At 30.0% G+C, this 15,510-nt stretch overlaps 1 protein-coding gene across 2 annotated transcripts; it reads right to left on the reverse strand.

Moving 5' to 3' along the window:
* Nucleotides 1–1,393: 1,393 nt before the first annotated feature.
* On the reverse strand, nt 1,394–3,398 carry LOC129285070 (dof zinc finger protein DOF1.4-like). 2 transcript variants are annotated; one of them, XM_054920614.1, is made up of 2 exons: nt 3,251–3,398; nt 1,394–3,043 (listed from the first exon to the last, which is right to left on the reverse strand). In XM_054920614.1, the coding sequence occupies exons 1-2, from the start codon at nt 3,308–3,310 to the stop codon at nt 2,015–2,017; spliced, it is 1,089 nt and encodes a 362-aa protein (XP_054776589.1). In that variant the 5' UTR covers nt 3,311–3,398; the 3' UTR covers nt 1,394–2,014. The 2 variants fall into 2 exon arrangements, with proteins under 2 accessions (XP_054776589.1, XP_054776590.1); XM_054920615.1 differs by lacking the exon at nt 3,251–3,398 and adding an exon at nt 3,139–3,194.
* Between the last annotated feature and the right edge of the window lie 12,112 nt (nt 3,399–15,510).

The raw sequence follows: 15,510 nt of genomic DNA on the forward strand, positions 1-15,510 counted from the left end.
CAAACATTAAATTACTATTTTACATAAGACAATAAAAAATATAGTGCTTTTGAGATTTTAAATTGAACTCATATCTGAAGCAAGATCTTGAGTGAAAATTTGGGTTGAAATATAGATTAATATAACAAGAGGAATATAACAAAAAACATGATTTTGTGAAATAAAATTTAAGGTCCACTACTATGCTTTTGGATAACAAATTAACATAGAATAATATATATATATATATATATTAAGATAAATTAAATAATGATAAAGATATGATAACTTTTGTATACATCTTAGGTTATGAGTGAAAATAATAATGGAATTTGCCTTGAAATACAGAGAGAACATTAGAGTGAATTAATCTAAAATACAATAAATGTCAAGTTTGAAATAGAGCTGTCAATTAGGGCCAACCAGGCCCTAAAGGGCTGGCCCTTAAAAGGTCAGGCCCTAAACGGGCTGGCCCTAATAAGCCCGATTATATGTCAGGATTTCCAAGGCCCGGCCCTAACCTTCAAGGCCTCGGCCCTAATTTTTTTAAATTATTTTTTCAATTTAAAATTATAAAAAATATATTTATAATCATAAAAAAATTATTATATATAAAATTAAGTTTAAGAAAATAAATTTAAATCAATTTACACTACAACAATAAAAAAAACTAAAATATTTAGGTCTAATATCAAATAACAATATTAAAATTAATACCAATAAAAATTAGACTTAGCTAATAAGCTAAATCTTAATAAATAAACGAGGGATAGATGAATGCTTTTAATCTGTTCATTTTTTTGAGTTATATATTTAATCTTTTACTTTTTTATATCATAATTTAAAAAAAATAATAAAAATATTTAAAAAGGATTACCCTTTTATTTTCGGGCTTAAAAGGGCCCTTTTAAGCCCGAATTATTATATTTCTTTTCAAAATAGCAACCCAACCCTAGTTACTTTTGGACTTAAAAAGATTAGCCCGACAGGCTCAATCCTAATTGAGAGCTCTAGTTTGAAAGCCATATAAATAGTACGTGATTCTAAATAACTTGAAACGTGATGAAGACCATACATTACAATGTTCCTTCTCACTTCAGGACACAACACAAGGGTCCAACAAGTCCTAGCTTCCTTAATTTCTATTGTTCATATATCAGTACATTTTTTTTGGCCAGATTCTCCAGCCCAACGTACATGAATACACGCCATATCAGCATTCTCTGGTCACTATGTTTCAATCAGAATTAATGGTCCAAAAGCAGACATTTGAAAACAGAAATTTCCTTCAAAAGTATCATTGTTCCTTGGAAATACCAAAAGAGCAACAGGAAAACATTAAAATTGAACAATATGACCCAAACCTTGAACCCCCCACATACATTGAATCAAACCGTTTAAAACAAACAAAAAATGAAACAAATCTTTACCAAATGTCATTGCATATACCTAGAAATTTAAAGCAAAGTCTCAGCAAGCCCCACCCAGGGAGTCACAATACATTAGAAAAATTGAGAAAAGATGAGAATTAAAGGACATGTCATTGCATATACATATACACATTACAAAGACCAATTAACTGCGTACTTACTCGATCATATGGAGAAATAGCAGCAAAATTATTAGAATCTCCTTTGAGAGAAGAGGATCCGAGGTTCCTCTCAGCGCAATATATTTGTAAGCAATACATTCCTCAACCTTGACTCAAAAAACTTAAGAGGCTGAAGAGACTAATACTTGCAGCTGACATGATCGCTCCGATCCATATGCTCCTCTCACCTTTCACCCTCTAACAAGTATCTTTTTTTTCTTTTTTTATCTCTTTGATGTAAGTAAACCCAACCCACTTTTGACACAGATTAAGAAAAAGTAATAGTAGTTGTCCAAGCAATTAATAACCAAAAGCCTAATAAGTGACTAGCTCTAAAGCTGAAGAAAAGGACTAAAGGATATGACTTCAAACAAGGTAGAGAGAGATCAGAGAGAGAGAAAACAAAGACGAAAATGATCGATCTGATCGATCTTCTGGTTTATATCATTGTAGATCAGATGAGAGAAGAGACTGAGGACCAATATTGGTTTGATCATTATTCCAAGTAGTAGTACCCACCATAGCTGTTGCTGCGTTCCAATAAAGTGAAGAAGGATCGGACAAGCCTGCTTGATGCTCGATCTGGTTATTATTACTTTGCCAGCAACTCAGAAACCTGTTATCATCTTCCACCACAGATTTCACTTCTTTTAAAGCAAGCATCTCTGATGCCTCAGTACTCGTGCTATTATTGTTGTTATTATTATTGCCTGCTATTGCCAGCTCTTCTAGTACTGGTGCGACGAACCCCTGAAAAGTACTGTTAGAATCACCATTGATGAACTTTTGTTGCTGCAGATTCGGAGAGTTTAGCAGCGAAGCCATGATGCTGGGTGTGGTTGTAGATGTCGAAGAAGAAGCATTTCCAAAGATGGAGGAGCTATAGCTTGAAAGAAGATTAGGATTTGAAGAAAACCCATTTCGGTAACCATTATGATGTTCAGTGAAATCCAACCCAATGGAATTACTGATCTGAGCTGGTTGAAGATGGTGATCAAACCCAGAACTGGAATTGAACCTTGGAAACGGAAGATTCAAGCCATAAAGTAAAGGAGCGACATCGATCTGAGATTGTGAAGGAGGGTTTGAAGCAGCTGAGACGGTAGTACTGGCAGCGAAAGAAGAAGAATTAGAAGGTGCAATAATAGCGTTATGAGTTTGATCTGAAGCTGATGATGATGAAGAAGAAGGACGATGCTTCACACGTTTGTTTTTCCTGCAACCTCCACCTACAGGAACATTCCTCAACGTACCTCCTCGAGTCCAGTATCGTTTGCAGGCTTTACAGAAGTGTCTGGGCTGAGACAAACTGTAATTGTTGTAGTAACAGAACTTGGTGTTTGATGAGTCACATCGAGGACACTTGAGAGCTTCTTGTTGCTGTTGAAGAAGCTCTTGGTTTGGCTTTTCCATAACCCTTTGATGATGAGAAGAAGAAGCCATCGACACCTTTTGATCATCTATCTGCTGCCTCTGCAGCAACAGATCAAAAACATACAAGATGATGAGAAAAGTAAGGAAATGGAAGCGATTCACTGATTAACGAGGCGTTTCTAGGGTAAACTAACTGCACAATGTAGATATTCTCTTCCAAAAGCAAAGCAACAAAATCGAAATGGCCATGTATTTGTCTAATAATTGTGAGAGAGAGAGAGAGAGAGAGAGAGAGAGAGAGAGAACCTGTGGCCACTGTTTAGTGTTTTGAGGGATGAGTACCATTTTCTCATAGTTACCCAACATCTTGATCTCTCAAAGGAATCGTTGAAACAAAGAGTAAACAGACAAAGATCAGGTGGCAACGTGAGCCTTATTACTTGATGGCTTTGAAATGCTATGTATGTTTTTCTATGATGTGGAAAATAATGTGGATAAATAAAAATACTATACAAAGGAGGGTAGCATAATGAGATCGATGAAAATAATAATATGACCTATTTGCTTGTTTTATGTAATAATATACTGCCATGATAAGTCACACATGGAGGAGTCTCATAAATAAAATGAGTTTTATAAGTGTGAAAGACTCTTTCATTTAATAGACTAATTTTTTTGGATAGTGCTATCTTTAAACTTATACTTAAGATATTGACATTTTCATCATTTAGAAAATGGTATTATAAAGAAGACTATTTAAAGAGGGTTCTGATTGATAAAAGACCGAGTTAAGTATTATAAAGTGAAAATTTCTATCCCTATTAAGGTACTTCCACCCAATAAACTAATCTTTTAAAATGAATTAATTAATGTTCATAGCATATACTTATTAGTGGTTAATTAAATTTTGGTATAGATTCACGTGATAAGTCTGATTAAAGATGGAAATTGGGGTATTATTATAATGGGTTCTTCAGAATATTGACAGCAATATAAGAGGGACATTCGAAATCGGAGAAGAGGACAGAGAGATAGAGCATAAATTAATGATAAATCTTGATTTGTTCAAGACAGAGAAAAGCGAGAACCTTAATAAACATAACGTAACATTCCTTTGTACACAGAGAGAATCAGAGACATGTATAGGTAAATATAACAGAGGGAATCCCTAAGAGCTCAATACCCAATGCAATAATACTACTTCATCGATCAAATCTCACTTCCACACTTTAGTCTAATTATAATAAAGCACTCTAAATTTCTATCTACATATGTCCGCAAAAAGATTTCATGAAAAGCATCACATCTTGAAAGATTGAAATTTCCATGCTGTATCCAAAAATATGTCTATATCATGATTAAACTCAAATTGTGAGAAAATAAATAATATTAGACCCATTTATCCATGCGTTATATTTTAGAATTTATGAATTAAGCTGCATGATACTGTCGTTGCTGAATGTTTGTAAATAGTACCCTTCACTATAAATTTTATATTATTTTTTCATATTATTTTCGTATATTCATGCAGATTTGCAGTAATATATTTCTGTACATTACATGAAATCATTCACATAATTATAATAAGTGTTTACAGCAATTTAACTTTTAAACTATATGTATAGGAACATCTAGGATCATAGACTCATTTTTTGTACAACATTCTTCTTCAACTTTTTAAAATAATAAAATGTCGCTTAATATGAAAATTATAGAAAATAACCTTAAAACTATAGAAAAAGGACCAACAAAATTAAAGAAAAGGACCAAGTCCTTGGTCTTGATCCTTTTGAACTTGGTTATTTTTCTATAATTTTTAATCAATTAATGATTAATTTAACATTTGTTAATGATGAGGCAAAAATTACACCACTTAAAAAAATTAAAAGAAAATATTACATCAAAAACAAGTTCAAAATTACATATGCTCAATCATATAGTTTATGGACAAGTTTGTCATTTAACCCTTATTACAATAATTGGAGCAACAAATGACAGATAAACTGTGTACCTTGCAGTAGGGTACAAATTTTCTCATCAATAATCAAAGGGATGAGAAAATTGGAACAAAAATTGAGGAAAGATTTCAGCATATAATACTTATAAAGCAACAAAGAGGTTTAGTTATTGTATATTGTTTTGAGCAGACTTTGTATGCAAGAGGAGATACAGGGTGAGAAAATATAACGTGCTAACAAGGAATTAATAAGAAGTGAGAGAAGAATTAATAGATTATTTATTTATACTTGAGGGAATGAAATTAGTTCCAAGTGAAATGGACAAAAAAGGACCATGTGAGAGTATCTATATCTCAAGACTAGAACATAGGAAGAACACGCTTTGCTGTTGGGGGCCTCCTCTTCTTGTTTGTTACTTTCCTCTCCCTTGTGAATTTTGTTTTTGCTTTTTATTTTTATTTTTATTTTTTTGTCCAATAAGAGACAATCAACCGTTAATGGGTGTCCAGAGGGGAGAGAAAGAGAGAAGAGAGAGGGGCAAATGACAATGAAGGGCACTGATCTGGCACTGATTACAGTGAAGTCCTTTAAAAATGAACATCACATCCCCCAAAGTATTAAAATATCATAGATTTAATTGTTGATAAAATATATTACACATATATTATTAAAATAAGGTTTGTTGGTGTCATTGATAACTTTCTCAAAACTCGAATAATAAGTAAGGTCAGCTTTGAAACATGACTGTTTTTCAAGGTGGTTATATTTTGTTCTTGAGTAGGAATTTACCAATTTGTATTAGCTTCATGATTGCTGATACAATTCATAGGTACATCAATAAAAAATTTTAAGGACGTTATTATGAGATCTTCTTGATACTTTCATGCATGTTTTAGTCTGTGTCCTTATATAAATAATTTTCAACTTTTTATGAATTCAATATAAAATTTAAAACCAATAACATGAATTATCTCACGTTTTATAAAATGTTTAAGAATTTCAACCAAAATTTCGTGGACCCATGGAAGAAATTTCTTGACACTTTTTTTTTTTAAATTATATTGCTCCCATATATTCTTCTATTAAAGGTAATTTTATTCAATGTATGATTGAATATTAAATATCAACACATTTTTTGATGAGGATGATTTAAATCTTAATTTATTATATTATAATGAATTAATCCTTTTTGTTAAGCCTAATTTTGACCCATTGATAATTTTGTGACACCTTTATTTGTAATGGATTGCACCCATCATATATAAAATCAATTCGTAATCAACTTTTTAAAAAATTTCCTTGGTAAATTTGCTTTTGTTTTTTGTGGTACAGTAATTTAATATAAAATATGGGTTCTCTTTAGAATTTTTCCCAATTAAGAGATAGTGCCGTGAGGTACAGAAACAGTAGCATGTGTGGGCAGCTCAGCTGAGAAGGGAAAAAGATAAAAAGAAGAATAAAGGAAAAGCAGGGAGATGATGAAGAGGGAACAAAAGGATTTTGTAGTCTCCCAAGGGATCTTCTCTATCTTCCCTCCCTATACAAAACTCCTATCATTATTGTCTTAACTTTTCTATTTGGTGATTAATTAAAATATTTCACTCTTCAACCTCATTTAATTAATTAATTAATTAATATATCTCGTAAAGAGGTAAGCTTGTACAAATGTTTTAGGTAGTGTTTAGATTGATAAATTTAAATTAAATTTAAAATTTAAATTTTTATATTTTAAATCTTATATTTTAAATTTATGTATTTAAAATTATTTTTTTGAATAGTTTAAAAAACTTTAAATAAAAAGGAGAAATAAGATAATATTCAAAAAGGAAACAAAATATTAAAAATAATAAATTTATTTTTATTTTAATCAACAAAGATGAAAAAAGATATAGAAGTTATAAAGATATTAATAATAAAATAAAAAGAGAATGAAATTTTTAAAGTAATTAAAATTTTAAATAAATATGATGTAAAGAAAATTTAAAATTATAAAAAAATAATAAAAATGGATTTAAAATAAATTTAAAATTAACTGCCCATCAGTCAAAAACATTATTAAAGTAAATGTTGTAGTACTTTTTTACTGGAGGCCGGCGGTGAAATAGGTTTGGAATATTAATTATTGACTTTTCTATTTCCTCGTTCACGCACCGTAAGTCATAATTTTTGAACTGTTTTCATGTGAGTGGAAGCCTGTATAACCTCGCACCCAATTAATGCTCCTTTGTCTCTGAAAACTATCTAATCTCATAATCTTGCAAAAATTGCATTTAAAAATAATAATTACAAAATTTAATATTCTAAAAATATTTTAATAATGATACTTTTAAAACCATCGCTTGTATTTTTTTTTTAAACTATAATTAAGTTGATATTTCAGACACTGCTTCATCACTTCCGAAAAAAGTGGTGAGTTTTAATCATTTTTCCATAAAGAAAATACACAGCTATATCTTTGCAAAGTATAGATAATTAAATAACTTCTATAGTAAAATATTTCTATTAAAAATAATTTTAGGTGGAATAAATTACATATTTTTAGCTCATATCTTCTGTAGAAACCTTGTCAGTGTTATAAGGGCTTCATAATCGGCTCCTCTTTTTAATCTATTGAAAGTATTTAATATTTTCTTTTTAATAATTGAAAAACAATTAAATTACATGTTGGTAGCTATTATAACTTGAAATTTAGTAATAATTAAACACTTCAACAATGAATTAATCATTTTAGGTTAATTAAGCTTCGTAAGAGTTAACATTGAAGAAACATCCTCGGGCATCACACTATTAAATGATCAATTTTTTTATTTTTTTTATTTTTTGGTACCAAAGTAGGTGAACTTTGTCTTGAGTAATTATCATAACATAGATTCTTTTTACCAAAAAATTAGAAAACACAACCAAGGATCGGTTAAGCTTTTTATAACGAACTTTTAATTCTAATTCTAATGGTAAAAAAGCTCGATCTCTCAAAGTGGATAAACTCTCCATAGCATAATCGTTACAACTTTCATGTGATAATAATTAAATTGAATTATGACTTTCCAACCAACTAGTTAATTACTATTACCTGCTCAGAGTGAATAGTTTAATTAATGTTTTCACCATATAATGACATGCTAAAATGATGGTTGAAGTGATTGTTTTGATTATTTCTTTGCAAATGTTCAACCATAAATGATTATGATAATAAGCCAATGAAAACTTGATACGTCAATCCTTTTGACATTAATTTAAGCACACGCTTATTATTATATATATAATTTCTTTTACAAATTATCTATAGTATCATATTTTTTTGACTAATCCAAGTTTTAGTCCAGCTAAGCCCCAATAGTTAGAAGAAAACTCTTCTAATTTTTTATCCATAAGGCTCATGCTTTAAACTTTGCTTAAATGATATCGGCAATGACATGATTCTAATTTTTTTTTTTTGAGCAAAAGACATGATTCTAATTTGAGTCGTGTGAAAAACCTATCTGAAAGGAAACTCTTAAAATGTAATTTTTTTTTTTGAGCAACGGTGTTCTTTTATGGGCTAGAGGTTATTTTGTTAAAAACATAGTTAAACACTAAATGTACTGGACAATCTCTTCTAATGGAGATTCATACATTCGTTTACCAAAGTATGATTTTGAGTAACTATCTCCTTTCACTAGATTCAATTTTTAAATGTTCAAACACAATAATTTTTTTAATTAATACTCTTATACTTAAGTTTTTCCTTAATTAATATAGAATCCCTTTACTGCTCAAGCTGTTAACTACCATGGGTTATCTTCCACTCTTTTTTGTTTTTAATATAAGCCAAAGTTTGAAAGTGTTTTTTGATAGTTCTAATATATGACAAGGTCATAGTAATTAATTTGACAAGGTCATAGTAATTAATTTTTTTTATTTTTACCCTTATTTATTTTTTGTGGTTTGAATTTTTTGACAAAAAATTATTATGGTTATATATTACAAATAAATAAGAGGGTAAAATTGGATAGTTAATTTTAAGGTTATAACTAATATTATTTTTTAATAAGCGCAAAGTTAACTAAGTTTGTCTCATATTAAGTATATGGAAGGAATTTTTTTACCAAAAAACCGAAAAAAAAAAAGTATATGGAAGGGATTAACTAAGGAGAAAGCCAACACTTACAAAGCATGAGAATTCAAGTTTAAATTTGAAACCTAATTGGAATGAATAAATGTGGAAAGTCAATTAGTGGTGGCGTTTTTGTTACAATGTGAGATGAAGTAACAACAAACAAGCATGAGAAACAAATGAAGCGAGTGAGTGAGTAAGTTTATAAATGTTGAGAGTGACATAAATGGTCAATTTGGAAGCAGACATTGATTGATGCTGAAGGTGGAGGTGGTGGAGGGGGAAGGTGCGTCCCATGCCTACCCTCATGCCTCTCAACAAGATATTCAAACTTGGCAAGCATCGAAACCTCTTGGTCCTTTGCTCATGCCCACTGCAGAGGGAATTATTTAGCTAAATATCAAGCTGAATTTAGATAGTAATTAATTAATGTCAATATGATCAATATGAATTTACATAAAATTTAGGATAAAAGAGCAAATCCCCATCCCAAAATATAAGTTCAGGAATGTTTGATATTTTAAACTCATTTTTATTTTTTTAATGCAATATTCTCCTTCAACTTTTAAAAATAATTCAATATAACTTATATAGTTAATAAAAATTAATTTTAATCGTTAGTTGATGAAGAAATCACAAAAAAATATAAAAAATACTAAAAATGACAATAAAATTTTCTTAATAATTTTTCATAATTATTTAGAATCCATCTATAATTTTTTGGGTCATTTATTATAATTTTTTGGTCTTTTTTTTTAATTTTTGATGTCATTTTTGATTCAACTAATGATTAAAGTTAACTTTTGTTAACGATAGGTGTAATGTCTCCCTTGACATTACCAAAACATGTAACACCATTATGATAATTAGTATTAATTAAATTCTTTATAAATGGTTATCATAATACAAGAGTTTAAAAGTAGTTTAAAAGATTGGGATCTCGAAAAATCTTTTTTGAAATAATATTTGAACTCAGACCATAATTGAAAAAAATTTAAACAAAGTAATGGAAGCATGGATATACAAAGTTACCCAAATACTAAGCAAAGAAGGGCAATTTGGACACTTTTTATACTGCATCGTCCGTCGTAGTGCAGGTGTCACCCACCACGGTAGATGGCATAAAGGGACTACATCCCTTTCTATGTAGTGCACCATGGTGCATTGTCATGAACTATCATGATGACACCTCTGGCCAATTTTTAAAGTGTATCATTTCACCATTAACGTCTAATTTAAGCGATTCAAGTGTCCACACGTTGCTCTTTCAGCCACGTAACTATTGGCACTGGTCTCACAACCATATACTATACGATTTAAAAGTTAGATATCTAGACATGAAATGGTCCATTTTCAATTCAAAACCACAACAAAGGTGTCCAATTCCTCTAACCTAGTGCCAATGACTTAGAATTGCTTAAACCAACTCAAATAGACCACCACCAACTTGATAAACTAATCATACAATAAAAATAGCATTCCTAATACAAATTTACCATTAAAACCCCACATTCTCCATAATTTAAGGGATAACAATAATTCACATTAAACCTAGAGTGATTAAGTGAAAGGGGATAGACTGTTAATTGTATATAATAGTGGTAATTAGTGCTTGTTGTCAATTTGTAAATTGACTAATAGTGCTAATTTTTGTAGATTAACATAATGATGTGTAGAGAATTAGATTATGGAAGTCAATTATTTATAAGAAAACTATGGGTAACCTTTCTAGTGATAGAAGGGTTTAAGGTAATTAAATAATTCACTCTATTTAATTAATTCATTTAACTGTTTATGAATAATTATGCAATGTGTGTGTGTGTGTGTATTTTGAAATTGTTGCATGTTTGTAAAATGAACAGATTGTGCATAGTAATGATTTTAAAAAATTAAATTTATAAAATATATGTATATTTGTATATATATGGTTTGGACCATAAACATGTGGTTGGCATATGGAAAATGTGAGAATGATCATGTTAGGGGTGGGAGTTTACCTAGAGGGAGAATTGGTGAAAGACCATATAGCATATATTCTCCTTAGTGCCTGATGAGGTACAGTATTGGACAATTCCTCTCCTAAGTGCCTATATAGGTTTGATGTTGAAGATTCTCTCCTAAGTGCCTATATGTGTATGGTGTTGGAGATTTTTACTCCTTAACATCTATGCAATGGAGTGTTGAAATAACGACACCCCAATCATGTGTGATAGGAGAAATCATAATTTGGAAAGTGGGATAGAACATATTTGGCCTAATGATTCTAACACTGATAATGTGCTTGAATCAGTATATATGTGTGATTAACCCAGTAGAGCTTATGATTTCAATTGGGGTGACATAGAGGATCAGATGGTAGAATGATCATTATAGTGTAAAAATAATTTGATAGGAAAAATTATATTATATGTGTATATCTATATGAGCTTTACTTATTTACATTTGTTCATATTAATTGATAGTTGTGAGTTATTTTTACTGAGATGTTTATCTTACCTGTGGTTATATTTTTACAAGTTGTGATAGTAAGCAAGGTAAATGGAAAGACTTAAGACAGGTGTAATAGTGCTATCACCATGTTACAAGAGTTTGTGTAGTGAATTTGCTATGTTATAATTACAAATGATTTAAGTTGCCATAGGAATGCATATCCGATTCATGTGTATTATTTTTGTGGACATCTTAGTCATAATGTGTGGTATGCAGTGAATGTGATTAGTAGGGTTAAGATAGGGGTGAAAATGTATAGTGGATGTGTGATTGATGAATGTGTGGATATTTGGCCAGGAAATGTTCATATATGAAAAATTGTAAAAAAAACAAGACCTGTTGTGTGTCAAAGGACAGTTTGGTGGCTAAATTTGTATGAATGTATGATTTTATTGATATTATTGTCTAATCAGGTGGAATATGTCCCATTGGATGTAGTCAAGCCCTTAAAAGTGGCTAATGACACAAGGGTAGATTTGGTACACTTGGGTTGGGTGAAAATGACAAAAACTGATCATTTTGTGTTTGCATGTTCAATTGTCAAATGAAACACAAATTGAAACAAAAATTGTGTAGTTACCCTATCAAATAAGCTTCATATTAGTGCTTGAATCACTTTAATTAGGCTTTATTTGAAGAAACGACACATGTTGAAAATTCATATCAATAAGTTGTCATTGATAACAAAATTTGATATGCGCACTGCGGCGTATAGTGCACATGTCATAGTGCATGGTACAAAGCATGGGCTTGTGGTTCTATACCACATGCCACAATGCATTTCTTTTTTGTTGAAGTCAATGTTTTGCCTCTATTTTCGTATCATGTGAAGTTTGGGCAATTAATAAGCTTATATTGGGTGATAAATTTTACTTTAGAAATATTTTTAGTGATTTTAATGTGTTTTGGAATCTCAATTACTTAAAGGTATTTATCTCATATTTTGAATGATTATGATTTTGATGTGAAGGGAGGTTTGTGGGATTTCTAATTGCATTTGTACAAACTAAATGTGATAATTTGATAATATCAGGAGGACATTACATATATTAGACCTACTTTATTGCTAGTATTCTCAAAGTTAATTGTTCTTCATTTGCTTGATACAACCGCTATTGTCCAGACACTACCTGCAGTGTTTCAACACTACTAGTACTAACGTGATTGAATCACCACTACTCATATTGATATTTGCTTTCAAGTTTTTCTTTAGTGACCCCCTTACCACCAATATTGATATCATTCATGAAGCTTTGTTTCACAAATTATTTATTTAAAGCTTCGTCTCTTAGATTTAGTCCCCTATATCCACTTCTAAAAGTTGTGTATACCTTATTTTTATACAACTATTTTTTTATAAGCCGTGTATACTGTTTTATTAATCTAAAATCATTCTAAACGCATCATTTGGTAGATTTAAACACATCCTGATCTTAAATCATTATCTACTACCTGTATTGCAGATGCTCTACTGGTATTCTTTTTACTTACTTTTTCCAGAGGATTAAATGTATTTAACCATTTATTATACTACTAAAAAAATGTGAATTAGTGAGGAAATATCTAGTCCTTTCTAAAATGTCAAATTAGCAAGGAAATAACAAGAGATGTTAATTTCGTAGCTAAACTTAAAATTAGCGAAGAAAAAATGAATGAATGTCAATTTCTCTTTAAAATGAGATAACTAGCGAGGAAAATAATGATGGACTATCAATCCCTCTCTAAAATAAAATAATTAGCAAGAAAAAATAGTGAGAGACTATCAATCTTCTCTCTAAAATAAGATAACTAGTGAAGGACTGTCATCCCTCTCTTAAATTAGATAATTAGTGAGGGATTCTATCCTTAACTAATTATTAAAAAAATGACTTTTAATTAATTATATATTAATTATTTTTATTTTAAAAATAAGAATTAATTTTAAAAATTAACTAAAATATTCATAATAAAATTATTCAACATTTAATATTTTTTTTATTTTAAGTTCATTTTCATTACAAAAGATAATATTTTTATTAATGTATTATATAAAGAGTCATATAAATTCAAATGTAATATTTTTAACATATTAATAATTGAAAATAAAATATAATATACATATGTATTTTTATAAGATATTTTTATATATCTATGTAGTTAAATAATATATATTTAATTTCTCATATAATGATTATAAGCATATTTTAGTTCACCTGACAAGGAAGGAGAACATAAGACTTGTGAAAGGTAGGAGGTCAAAAGTTTAAGTCTTGACCTTAGTATAAGCATAATGAATATATGACATGACAGTGAGCAACAGAGCAGGTGATGTGACATGAGGTAGAGAACAACATGTCATGAGTTGTCATACACATGGCGGGTGATGAGGCATGGGATAATAGGTGACATAGAATGAGCTGATCCACATGTGGCTAGTGATGAGGCATTGATGATATGGTATTAGGTAGCCATTTTTAAATATAAGCATTAGCAAGGCTATTTTTTGTAATGAAATTAGTGAGGAATATATGTCATTTAGTAAGGGATTCGTCCCTTGCTAAATTGAATTTTTCTAGTAGTTACCTTTCTTGTCATGAGTGAGGAATTCCACCAAAAAACATTGATGAACACCTACATTTTTGGGGAAACTAAGAGGAAAAAAGTTCAACTCTCTAATGGCTATTTTGATTATTCTAATGGATTTATCAACAACTTTAGTTATAAATAGACTCATTATAAAAAACAACGTAGAAGAGTTATTACATGAGTTAACATTCTTACCAACCTCTTATGCTTTCTTGTATTGATTTTACACCTCACTTATTGTAATATTCATTCTTTGAGAGTTTTTACTGTAGTGGTTCACTTGTATTAATATTAGTGGAGTTAATGGACAAAAATCTCAAGTGAAACTTGAGGATTGGATGTAAACACAAATGGTTGAAGTTGAATCGGGATATTACTCGTGCACGCATAAGATATTGATCTTACTCTTACCTTATTTAATTTGAGTATTATTTGTCAAAAAAATTTATTAACCCAATTTACCCCCTCTTTTGGGCATTTTTACAAAAATGAGTTTAGAGTTCCTAACACTATTGAACTTATAATTTAGGTGCTAATTTATTCTTTTACCCTAAAATATAACAAGTTATGATATTCATATATCATTAATAACACTTTGCTCATCATATTCTAAAATTTGTGATATTGCATGAAGATCTGCCGATATATATAATATAAATTTTATAACAGTGTTCATTAGGAACAATAAAATTACTAGACGTACCAAATATGCTGAATCTCAATTGATAAAGAGGTCCCCAAGTCTCTTATCACAGTTTATTCGGATGTAAAAGATACGCAAGAGTGGGATAACAAGTGTTTGATTAATGTTAAAGGATTACAAAATGTCAAAGATTACAGGACTAAATGAAATTAAAGCTATGTAAATGCTATCTAACAAATCTAAATGCTACAAATGTAGAAATTTTAGTATTTGGGTTCATGTGTTCTTTCTGTGGTTTGATCCTTCTTTTATAATGGCTAGGCTGCAACAATTACCTCCAAAGAATCTGGAGCGTACTTGTAAAACACTAGGGATTCCTTATACACGGTTTGTGAAATTCATGGCACGACCCATCACAACGCGTTTCATTATTTAACGAAGCCTGTATCTTCAAGACACTCACAAATAATGGTCAAGTCTTTGTGAGATTCAAGGGCCCGTCGGTTTTATGGTTTTATATACCAACGGTCTGAGTAGTGGTTCCGAAGCTTAAGGAATTCCAATTACTCATGTTCATCTGATTGAGTTATTTTACATTGGCCTTTTTGTTTAGATCACTGATTGGGCTTGATTATTCAGTTATTCAGCCCACTTTTAAGTTATGCCCCTTGATAAGTGACGTTTCAATTTTAACCCAAACAACAAGTTATGCTAATATTTAAAAATCATAAATAGTACTCGTATTAAAAAAAAGAAATCATTAATAGTACAAATCACATTAGACTCTTAAAAAATTAAACATGAAAAAATGTCTAGT

The sequence above is a fragment of the Prosopis cineraria genome, unplaced genomic scaffold, assembly GCF_029017545.1.
Source record: "Prosopis cineraria cultivar Desert tree isolate PC_DT_omini unplaced genomic scaffold, ASM2901754v1 PC11, whole genome shotgun sequence".
Taxonomy (NCBI): domain Eukaryota; kingdom Viridiplantae; phylum Streptophyta; class Magnoliopsida; order Fabales; family Fabaceae; genus Prosopis; species Prosopis cineraria.

Excerpts from the sequence above, each read along its gene's own strand:
- LOC129285070 (XM_054920614.1), bottom strand. The coding sequence starts at position 3,310 with ATGTTGGGTAACTATGAGAAAATGGTACTCATCCCTCAAAACACTAAA. Across the intron at positions 3,044-3,250 it reads ACACTAAACAGTGGCCACAG|AGGCAGCAGATAGATGATCA; the intron begins GTTCTCTCTCTC and ends CTGTTGCTGCAG.